This window comes from Lates calcarifer, linkage group LG8, assembly GCF_001640805.2.
Source record: "Lates calcarifer isolate ASB-BC8 linkage group LG8, TLL_Latcal_v3, whole genome shotgun sequence".
NCBI lineage: Eukaryota > Metazoa > Chordata > Actinopteri > Centropomidae > Lates > Lates calcarifer.
Genome location: NC_066840.1, coordinates 21491306 through 21503759, shown reverse-complemented (window position 1 = coordinate 21503759; position 12454 = coordinate 21491306). Strand labels below are relative to the sequence as shown.

The window sequence follows — 12454 nt, the reverse complement described above, 5'->3', positions numbered from 1 at the left end:
AAATATTAAAAACAGACAGGAAAAGAGCTGACCGCATGCACACACAATGCATGTAACCAAACCCAATGTAACTCCTTTGTAAGCACGGTTTATTGGCACACATAATGGTAAAGCATACATACCAGACATCAGATATGACACTGAACACCTCTGCTATATAATGTACAAATGGTGTCTAATAATACTAGGCTCAAACATATTTAGAAATGTGTTAGCTTCCTTACAAATGCACAAATAAATACCCATAAGATCCAATTGTATAAAGACATCCGTTGTTGTCTTCTCACCCATTTTCAAACAAAAGTCCAACAAAAAGAGATCAGGGATATAGTATCAATTCAATTAAAGATTAAAGAACAATTGTGAACACAAATACAGGGATCTCAAACCATTTCTGTGGGGTGGATGGGATTTTATCTGTGCATTCTTTTTAAAATGTAAAACTGGTTTCTTCTTATGTCACAGAATATACAAGAAATATGACTGTGTGACTGTGTGGCTGTTTATTAAATTTGTGGCTTTGGTTCTGCACTAGCTAAAGAGGACGGGGGAACATTTAGAGTTTGGTTTTGACAGAGGCAAACCAGCGTCCATCCAAACCACCCTACAGAAATCTGAACCTCCTGTACAAAACAAAACAGCTGCCATATCCAAACTGGTTTCAGTGGCTGATTTACAGTGGACAAAATAGATTCCACTTCTATTTACAGAGCTACAAACCTTGTAACAGTGTTCCCAAACTGATGAACCCAAAAGGAAAAATCAGACTGATGCGTTTTAAAAAGTACATATATCAAACAAAATAAAAATCCTATAAAATCATGCAGGAAAAGGCTTTAGTATCAGTTTGGGAGTAGGTCGTTAAAGGGAAAGAAGTCCAATTTTTGAGGAGGGAAAAACAGAAAAAAAAATCAACATTAATGCATCAACGCGTGTCAGCAAAGTTCACATACTGATCGGCAAAATTACAATGTGATTGCAAAGGATTCTGAGAGAAGCAAAATACCAATAGACTACGAACACAATCAAACTGGTTTGCATGAAATCACAATCTGTGACAACCGCAGTAATGTGGAAAAAACAATCCTAGGACACGATTTTCCCTCATCTGAAAGGAGTCCGTAGCGGTAGAGAACTTTTATTTCCTCTTAATTGGAAATGGAAATAAACAGCAACAGCAGAAACAAACCGACAGCCAACTGAATTTTCAATGAAAATGCAATTGCCTCAAACAATGACTCATTTGTCTCCAATGTGGCTAGATGCCTCCATTGGCTCTGTAAGCTGTTAAAAAAACACCTTGCCTTCTTCACGTTGAGCTTGCTATTTTTTTTATTTTTATTTTTTGAGACATTTTGTTTGTTGTTTTTATTCTTCTTCTTTTCTTTCCACTGTCTATTGCCAGCGTGATGACTTGCGACCTGCAGGTCAACCAATCACAGCTGTGGTATTCCACCAGACGAGAGGTTTGTAACAGAGGGTCCAAGGAGGAGAATTTGATCCGGTATTTTCCACTGCATTCTTGAAAAAAAAAAAGGCCAAGCCTTTCTATTTTTTACATTACAGTTGCATACAACTTGTATGCATTTCTTGTCTGTGGATACTGCTGTGCAATGCTGCCAGTTCTCAATGTTCTCCAAGATGTTACAGTGATTCATAGAAGAAGAAAATATCCAGGACGGACATATTTTGGCTGGATGTGCCAGCGATGAGTTTGCAGACGGGGGTTCTGATTCAGTACAATGTTATGAGGCGTAGAAGCACTGCCCTCAGGGGAAGGGGAGAGGTTAAAAAGTCCAGTCCACATGGAGTCAAGGATCTGTTGTTTCCTTCTTCTTCTTCCTCCTCTTTTGTTTTACTGTGAGGGCTGGGGCGCTGTGCTTTCAGGCTTGCTGTCCTGGGTGGCAGGGGGTTTGCTGCTCCAGGGGGCGTTGTTGCCCAGAGCTGGGGAGCTGTTGAAGTCGTCCTCGTCATCCAAGCCGTTGGTGGCGTCATACTGTGTGTTCTCCAGACGGGTGATCAGACGCTCGTCCTCGTCCCCGAACTCACCGCCCATCAGGGTCGGCTCGCCCACCACCATCACGTCCTGGAGAGAGAGGCAGAGACATGGAGAACAAACTTACAAATGCTCTTGTTTGTGGGTACACACTTTTTAAAAGGTCACATCATGTTCAGGCTGTTCTTTTTTCTTACACTCACAGTTGTGCTATTTAAAAACTCACATTTTACTCTGAATGAATGAACATTCTTTGCTATTGCTATCTGAAAGTTTCCTTCAGTGTACAATGAAGTCACTGTTGTGTATCAGCTGTATCAGAGAAAAGCAGCATTGTTTTTAGCTAGACCATCTTAAATTTTTAGTTTATCCAGTGGGATTTTAAATGGGTGTCTCACACAGCAAAGCATGAACTTTCTTAGACAAGTAAAATCAATAACATCAGTGATGACACCTTAGTAAGTTTGCTGACGAAGCCTGCGGGACTCCAGAAACAGCTAAGACAGTGGACCTTGCTTTTAAAGTATTTATTTTTGTCCCACTGATAACCAAGCTACATTTACAGTGTATACAGCAGTGTGTATAGCCACACACACACATACACATGTACTGTAGATAATAATGAACTTACAGACTAGTGACATATTTTAGGTGATTCTTAAAAACAGGCTTTTATACATAATTTTCTCCCTATTCTTCTGCCTCTTTCTTCACTAAACCCACTTTTTCTTTATGTTAACCAGCTTTGTAAAACTAACACACAAACATAATCAATTTTAACACAGGCAACCGTGACATGTTTTTGGTTTCGTGCAGGACCGTCCACACTTGGCCTAGGGGTGATTTAAAATTAATATGCTAAAGTGAGTGAGAAATCACCAGAGAAGAAATTAATGCATATCTGTTTCATCTAATTCTCAGACCAAAGCACCATCTGAATATCAAGTGAACGCACATTCACCCAAAAAAGACTTTGTAATAACATTTGCATTACTTCAGATGAATGAATATGCATGTTGTCTAATTTCATTCTTAGCAAAAAAATTAGAATTTAATCAGTCGGCTTTTAAAATGGAGGGCAAAACACTACAAGGTCGTAAAGACATTTAGAATTCTTGACTCTTGACTTGATGTATTTACAGGTGCAGATCTATCTGTGCGTGCGTTTACCATATTTTGTTTCCTAGCTGCACAAGAAGCGCCCAAAACCAGCCCGATGGGGGGTGGGGGGTATTTTCTTGCATCAACACAGACCCCCTGTTTGCGATGAAATAACAGTAGGAGTATGTGTGTGTGTACATGTGTGTCATTGTGTTCATGCGTGTGTGTGTGTTTAGGACATTTGTTGGTGTATCCAGTGAACCCATCCGTGGGGTCGACCTCTCAAAGCACTCCGTGCAAATGAAACCTTCCCGTACAGGAAGCGGATTCCCCCGGTGCTCTGTACCCACCCCAATCAATACTCATCATGTAAGACATATTTCACAGAGATGGTCCTCTCACAGCAGGTCAAGGAAGGGGAGGAGAGATTTAACCATTATCCACCGCTATCTGTGACTCTTGTGACGTAAAAGGAATCCTGATAATTGTTCAGAGGGGGATGCAACCTTGTCTTATTTCAAGTTCTCAACACGAGTTCCTCTTCGTTTCATGCACAAAGTGATTCTGTTGACAAATAATCACTGGAGTGTAATTTGTGAATTCAAATATTGATCAATAAGCTCTGAATCCTGGCTGTATTTCTTTCTGTGTACAGAGTCTTTGAATCTCATCTTCCTTTGACTGACTAAGCATCTCCCTGCTGGCGAGCCCCAGCGCCACCCACTGTAACCTGGGAAGGAGCTGTACAGTTAAATGGAGCGCACGCTTCACTGGTCATGTGTGTCAACGCTGCCTGGCTTGGGAGATCTTGCTCGCCTCAGCCATCTCCTCTGCAACACACACACACACACACACATACATACATACAAAGCACAGACAAACATGCACATGCGCTGGCACACAAACCCAGATAAGCTTACTGTACAATCACACCTTAGCACACAATCACACACCTGAACACAAACACAGACAAAAGCACTTGAATGCATAGTCAGATTAACGCAATGTATTGTACACAACAAATACACACACATACAAACACAAACCTAAGCACTCACATGCAGAAGCACACATGCAATCCCAGATTTGTACACAAAAATCACACAGAATAAACACACATGATCACACCCAGCAAGCATTGATGTAAACATACAAACAAAACAAGACAACTTCACACACTCCAAACACCCACCACCACCTCCCAACCAAAACTTAAAACACACACACACACACACAGGTTTGATGAAGAGCACCAATGGGGAGAGGCAGTTTATTTATTCAAGCTATCCCCAAAACCCCCCTAGCGACCACTTCTACACCCCACTATGCCTTAATCAGGCTAATTAATTTAGGTGAGCTTTTCAACTAAATGACAATATCCACACTGATTTGTCAATTTGCATAGCTAATTAAGTCATTAGCTAAAAACGTGCTGATTGCCAACAAGCCTTGCATTCACCATCTGTTCCTGTGAGGAGGCCTGTCAACCTACCTCTGGCCAATTTTGGGTCCAAAAAAAAAAAAAAATCCCTCCGACAATCACAGCTGGTGGCTAGTCTGAGACTGGGGAGTGCTAATTGTGAGGTAATTAATACTGTCTACTCGTCTACTCATCTCGTTAAGAGTTAGCTTTTGCGCTAGCTAAGCGGCAAAGCTTTTGAATGGGTTGATGCAGCGATGAACGCCTCCCTGTTCCCTTCATTCACTAAACAGTGTCATTAGCATATTTTTACAGAGATTAGTAGTGAGTAGCTTGGAGGACATGTTTGCTCCTCGGGTAACAAGTGGGAATTCAAAGGCGATGTGGCATGACTGCTTTGACGATAAAGAAAAAATAAAGAAAAATAACAAAAAATAAATAAAAACACCTCACTAAAATAACTGGACACTGTAGTTTTTAGCAAACATAACTCAAGCAGGGATAAATGGTGTATTTGCTAGGGACTATTTTCAGTGGTGGATTAATACACATTTGGTGTTCCACTGAGCCTGTACAGCAGCAGGATGGTGTATGTGGGACCAAGTCAAAATAAACTAGTGTGTGTGCTCATTGTAATGAGGGAATATGTCACCTAGTGCAACAGTTTGGCTCACTGATGTGTTTTTAATAATTGTTGTTAATACTAAATAAAAAGTTAATAGATCAATTCATTGATTAGATCGTTAGATTTAGTCTTTTTATGTTATTTGTGACAATAAGAAACAACAATATCAACAGCCTCATGATCAAGTTCCAAAATTTACAGGCAAGTATAAAACATAAATAAGATTTGTCTGTACCTATAAAAAGTAAACATTTAGTTATGTTACAACTTTACACCAATTTAACAAGTTCTCTGTGGTAGAACCACAAGAGCACAGGTGTTTTTAGGACTCCATCTTCCTACTTAAATGTAGAACTGTATAAATATAATCCTAAAAATGCACAAGATTTCCAGCAATACATACACTAATTAAAATAAGATCCAGCTGTAACATTATTGTGACATATACATCAAAAAGCATAATCTAGTAATATATATTAATCTGAGACGAATGAGTACTTTTACTTTTAATACTTTAAATCCATTTTGGTACTAATTCTTTAGTAGTTTTACTTCAGCAGAATTTCAAAGTTTTACTTGCAATGGAGTGTTTTTATATTGTAGTATTGCTACGTTTACATAAGTACACAATCAGAGTACTTTTTCCACTACTGCTACCGTCTGTACACAGCTGGATGGACAGTTAATTAAAGCTTAGTCCACAATGCGTCTTGTACTCATTTCCTACAAATACACTGTCTGACACTGACTTACAGCATTGAAAAGGGCTCGCTTGGAAAAAGAAACAACACATGGTCAACACGTAATTCAGGCCACTAGAGGTCAGTGTTGCTCATTCTATGACCACCACCACCCCCCGCCGCACACACACACCCTCCCCACCTTCCTTCCCCCGCACCTCATCTCCTCCAGCCGCTGGTAACCCCCCCCCACCCCACCCCCCCTTCCCCTTGCGAGGGTCCACTCCTTATTGTCATTGGGCTCACGTAGGCTTGTGCTCAGCCACAAACGAACAACTTCTCAGACAAAGACAGCAGGCGCAACATATGTAACCAGCATGTTACCAGCCACGCTGCCAGTCTTTAAGAGGTGTGTGAATGCAAGGCATGAGTGCTAAGACTGGTGTGCGTGCGTATGTGTGTGTGGGTGGGTGGGAAGACGGTCATGGGGAGAATGGGGGTGGTGGTGAGTGAGTGAGGGGGGCACTGATGGAGTAGAGTGCGTGCATGTGAAGGAGGGCTGGGGGTGGAGGGTGTATACAGATATCAGTGATAATGAGAGCTGGAACAGAGCCAAACTGCCTTCTAGAGAGAAAACAATTGCGCACACTCTGTGTGTGTGTGTGTGAGAGAGATGTACATTATGTATGTGTGAGATGGAGAGAAGGAGGTAAAAGAAGAGAATGAAGGCAACAAATCTTGAAAGATGATGAGACAGCTAACCATGGGACAGAATATAGAGGGACAGTACAGTATATGTGTGTGTGTGTAGGTTGGAGAAAGAGTGTGTTCCTTATTTAGAAAATTATGTTTTCTAGTCATAAGTGCCAAGCAGATGAACAACCCCAACCAGTAATAAAATTACACATCCAAATGGGACACAAGAGTTTTTTAAAGCACTACAGGGTTCCTATTTTGTGTCTCCTACAAATGTAAAATATGCTACTTATGCATTACTGATTTGCAACAACAAATATGTTTAGAAAGAAATGTAATACGATACGATACGATACGATACGATACGATACGATAATACGATACGATACGATATACAATACGATGTTTGTTGTTTAGGCACTTGAATTACTAACTTAAGGTTGGGGAAAGATCATTGTTTTGGTTAAATACTGGAAGTCAAAGGAGACTTAAAGTACACCACACAACATGCTTATTTCCTTCTTAACCCAACCGGTCGAGGCAGATGGCCGCCCACCCTGAGTCCAGTTCTGTTCGAGGTTTCTGCCTCTTAAAAGAAAGTTTTTCTTGCCACTGTCGCCTAGTGCTGCTCATGGTGGGATTTGTTGGGTCTCTCTCTGTAAATACCTATTTTAAAGAGTATGGTCTAGATCTGCTCTATATGAAAAGTGCCTTGAGATGACTTTTGTTGTGATATGGTGCTATATAAATAAAATTGAACTGAATTGAACTGAATTATAATTAAACAAAAAGCACAATCTTTCCCTAATCTTTAAGTGCTTTTGTTAGACCAACCTGGACTAACAACATGCAGGACTCAGGTCAGGTGTTACAGTCTTGTATTTCATTCTTTCAAAACGTAACAGGGAAGACAAGTAATTTCTGGAAGACAAGGTTTTTACACTAAACACACTGGGAGTATAGAAAAGCAATAGCACCTTTAAATATCCCATTAAGCAGAATTAGCCCTGTGCACAAGATGAACACACATTAACGCAGAGCAGCAGCCCTTAAATGTCGACAAATCCCAGTTATATTTGGTATCAGCTCACTTTTAGCTGTACTAGAATGACCTGTGTTCAAAAACACCCAGAGTGCTGCACCAGTGTGGGCACAGAATAGTAAATTGGATGCAGTAGTGTAAATATAATACAGTATGCGTATAATGAGCAGTGTATGGAATAAAACTAGACTCTCTGCAGACAACACAATCACAACAGCATCGAATCCTCGAGGGGAGCGCCGGGCATGTGGTGTAATACTCAGCTGTTTAAGAGGCTGTTTAACCTCTAACTGTGTCAAGTGGCCTGTTATGGAGACATGAAGCAAAATCAGACATTCATACCCTGAAACACAGCATGCAGAGTTATAAGGCCAGATTTTTTACTTTTACTTCTTCTAAGCAATGAGATTAAACTGATCAATGTTATTATTGGTTTCTTAAAACATAGATATTGGTTAGTCACTAGTCTGCTGGTGATATAAGACAGTTAAATTGTTCACTTAAGTAATTTGTGGAAGATTTCCTCAAGACAAATACTGGTTAGTTGGCAATTGTACACAAAATCCATGTGGTATTCTTCCAAGTTTTTACTTGATTTGTTTATTTTTATCTGAGATGCTCCCTCACAGTACCACCCTGCTTCACATCCATATAGCTCTAGATGTGCAGAGTCCAAGCTACCCAGTCCTCTGGCAAGTTCAGTGCCTTGCTCAAGGGCATTTCAAGCATGGTGGCTGAGAGAGGGCAGAATGTCACTTTCCCCCACCCACATTTTCCCATTTGGTCCTGAGATTTTTTTATTTTTATTTTTTCAAACCTCTAGGCTACGGCCACTTGGTTAAGCAACAGGGTCAGTGGGGTCTTTTTAAACATACATATTCTGAGAAACATGGCGCACTCTGAGAAATACTGGTAGAAAATTAAGGAAGTAGCAAGATATCAGCAGTTACTGATTTGACTCTGCAGGAAAGCAGGAAAAGGAACACTTTAATTCATCTTCTTTTACTTGTTATTTATAAATTTAGCTGTTCTCGTACTGTTTTCTGCTTTGATGATTTTTAATGTCGTTTGTGTCACTCTTTATGATATTTGATGTGTTCTCTCTTTGTCTTTTGGGGCGACATGTTTTCATACAAGTCCCTGGGGGTTTCTTTGTCTCACTGCACAGGTTTGAGTTTCTTTTCCACCCATCTCCTCCTGGTGTTTTCCCTCTCATTCGTGCAAATAAATTAAACCTAACAGCTGCAATACCATTAGGAATTGCCTTTGTGTAACCCTGCAAACATGCATGTGGAGATATAGAAAAAAGTAAAAGAGGAGGCAAACCGAGTGGAGCTGATGCTTACAGGTACCTGACTGGAGAGGCTGAAGTTGGTGGCGGGGCTGCGTTTCTTGCTGGCGGTGGTGCCCACGCTGCTGTTGGCGCTGCTGGCTGAGTTCTTCCGTTTCCTCCTCTTCGTGGTTGTCTGTCGGGCAGGCTCAGCTTTGGCGCGACCAGCAAAGAGAAACAGAGGCAATGCCAAGAACATAATGCATACAGACAGAGACAAGGTGTAGGGCTGTGTGCACTGTGGGGTGTGTGTGTATGTTTGAGGTCATACAGTAGAGGCTTGGACAGGCAACAGCATATGTAGAGACACAAAGGTGTGGCAGACAAACTTAAGTGAAATGCTCACATGAGAGAGCGCACACCCAAAAAAAAAAAAAAAAAAACACAAAACAACACATAACAAACAAGAGCGACTAGTCTACAATGAAACATGCTTTGTTTTCTTCAGAGGTGAAACCGCACAAGCGTTAACATCTCCCAAGACATGCACTAGTAAGAGAGAACCCCTGTTTCATTTGCATAAATGCTCAACAATGGACCCTGATGCTCAACGTAATGTAAATTTGTTAATGATTTCAGCGCTGCACCAATTGCCATGTTCCTCAATAGCATAAGCCAGATTAAAATTGCTCTGCTGAGGCAGAAAGCACATTCATGTTTGTGTTATTGAATATGCTTTTATGTTGCATCCATTCTTGCACATGCGGGAGAAATCTTTCTTTAAACATGCGATAAATTGGCATATGTAGACTGTATTTGTTATTCATTACAGGTATTAGTGCCATTTTCCAACATGCAGTTGAGCATCCATGATAAACTTGCACAAAAAAATGTATTTCATGGCATTCCAGTGAGCGCTTCGATGCTGCTTTCGTGTGAGACTACAGACAACAGTGTAAGAGAGAAGATACCTTTTTTGTGATTTGTGGGAAATATTTCCGTTTTGAAGTTCTGTGGGTGTCCAGCTGAAACCGGAGCCAAAATCAGTTGATGTTTATTCAGGTTATTGAATAATTTCTTAAACAATTTAAGACAGAACGAGACCAGAGATGACAACAGAGAAAAAAAGAGAGAGAAATATCTGAACATTCAGTGCCTTACAGATACTATTCCACACCACTGGGAAACTTATGCTTCCATGAAAGATGTTTTTCCAATTATGAGCTATACAAAATTCCTAAAGGTGCAATTAAAACACAAGTTAAATCATTATTATTAAAAAGATATAAAGTGATGACACAGGTTAATGCAGATTGTGGAGTCTCTAGTATTTATAAAGGAATTTATGTGGTGCATAATTTATGAATACATGATTTTGCAAATTCTGCCAACATTTGTTAGAAAACATTATTCCTTTTAATCTCAAGAGAGACAAGAAAACACTGCTGTGATCTTCAAACAGATGTCTGAAAATGAAATACATTTTTCGAGGTTCTTACTAATCACACCAAGGGAGATGCTTTCATATTCGGTTAGAACAACCAGCGACTCATGATACAAACAAAACTGAAACTATAAATCAGAGCCCAAACAATGAGGGGATTTTTATCAGCATCTTTCCTCTTCTGATTCCTGACTTTGACAGACGTGTGTGCAAAAAAAAAGAAAAAAGAAAGAAAAAAAAGCAGGCCTATTGTCAGAGACAATCATTTCTGTTATCCCACTGGTTTCCTTCTATGCTGAACCGGTGACGCACTAAAATCACTTCCATTTCCACCAAAAGGACTTATCAGAGCATAAATGTGCCTGTGGCTTCCTTCCTGGCTAAATCCCAACCAGTTTCCAAGCTGGAGAAGAATTGCAGGAAAAGGGGAATAGCACGCTACCAATGAGGAAAACTGCAATTCCAGCTAAACTGCAAAGATCAGGCAAACTGCATGTCAAAATACAGATTGATGACATGAAATGACCCTGAAAAACACTCCTGCTAAACTTAATGTTGAACAAAAATACCATTAAGCAACTGGGTATACTCCTTATACCACAATAAAGCTGCATTTTAAATCAGACTATACCACACTTAAAGCTACAAATTATATAAAGCTGCATCGCCCATAAAGGATTTCATATCAAACTGTTTTCTTTCTATGTGCAGAATCAACCATCAATACAAGAGTCTTCTTTCCCTCAGACTTTATATTCATAAAATGCTTTCCATGTTTTTTTTTCTCTGTTTTCTCTTTTCTTTGAAGAACGTCGTTGACGCTGGGGAGCCGCTGGCCGGGGAGCTGGATCTACTAGTTTGATTACACCCGGCACTCTTAATTAAAGTTACACAGGTCTGAGTCAAAGGCTTTTTGACTGGTGTTGGTTTTTAAAGACATCTCGTCACGCCTCGCTAAGCATTGCTGTAATTTGCAGCCACTCCGACGTGTCCAAAAAAAAAAAGAAAAGAAAAAAAAAAAAAAACTCAGCTTACTCGTTCTCTCCAGCTTAAGACCACACAGCCAATTTAAACCCTGGTACTTTTCAGAAACCGCCCTTAAAACATCAATCATAGAAAGCTGAGGCCCGTTCAGATTGGCGAAGGTTGTCGAGAGGCAATCCTGAATTCTGATTAATTTCACGTACCTGACAGGCAAAACATATTTAAGGGATTAAGACATATAATGGCAAATTTGGAAACATAAATGATGCAATAAAAACATAGTCTGAGAAAAATATTCCTATTCCTACAAAGTGAGTGATGCCACAAAATTAAAAGCTTTAAACGTTTTTAAAAGGAAAGAAAACAACTTTAAATCTTGGTGTGAGTGATACAATTAATACTTACAACTGCATCCACAACATTTTAGAGAACTTAAATATTTGTGTTATCACTAATCCAAACTGTATTTGATGCTATTTGGACATCAGGTCTTTTCAAAATTCATTTTTATTGTCTCTGGACTGTTGAGAGAAGCAGGTTTATCCAGAGTTATCTGAAAATCTTTGCTGAAAGAAAACCAGAAAAGCTCTTTTCACTTTTGTCCGTGTTCCAGATTACGGTTCCAGACAGGTTATGGGTTTCTACTCTGCTTCTTTACTTCAGGCTCTTTACTTAAGACATTACAGCAGTACAGTAGGGTAGTGGGTAGTTACCTGGTGGGGCTACCATTCTCTGCCATTTTTGGAATAGGCATGTCTTGAGACAGTCCCGGGGGCTGAGGTTGTAGGTCTTGTGCCTTGACATGAGCTCCTGCATGGGCTCCAGGATGACACACAACTGCAGACACAACAGGACAAACCACACGTTCAGATAAAGCAGATTTCCTTAACAGAGTACAGAGAAAAAACAGCCATAAAAACGCTGAGTTTGTTGTTTAATTAATCACCACAGGCTGACTTTGAGTGATTAATTGTGCAGTAAATCTAATTTTTATAGACACTATTAATAAAGTACCTTTTAAAAAACAGGTTTATTGTCAAGTGCTTCAGAAAGAAGGACAAGAAGACAGAGAGAAAGATGGGCAGGACGATACATTTTAATATGAGCAGCCTTTGTTGAGCTGTTTACAGCTCACAACAAAATGTGAATGACACACATATTCACGCACACATACTTGGACACACACACTTGTCTGG

At 40.0% G+C, this 12454-nt stretch overlaps 1 protein-coding gene across 4 annotated transcripts in view; it reads right to left on the bottom strand.

Annotated features, from left to right (window-relative positions):
• Positions 1-72: 72 nt before the first annotated feature.
• Positions 73-12454, bottom strand: part of ldb2a (LIM domain binding 2a) — an 89318-nt gene continuing 76936 nt past the window's right edge. The window contains exons 6-9 of one of the 4 annotated variants that reach the window (XM_018687645.2): positions 11972-12095; positions 9802-9855; positions 8913-9043; positions 73-2086 (exon numbers count right to left, since the gene is read on the bottom strand). In XM_018687645.2, coding sequence (XP_018543161.1) covers positions 1856-2086; positions 8913-9043; positions 9802-9855; positions 11972-12095 — 540 coding nt within the window. In that variant the 3' untranslated portion in view covers positions 73-1855. Of the gene's footprint in view, positions 2087-8906; positions 9057-9801; positions 9856-11971; positions 12096-12454 lie in introns of all 4 variants that reach the window. The other 3 variants (XM_018687644.2, XM_051072530.1, XM_051072529.1) reach the window with 3 other exon arrangements.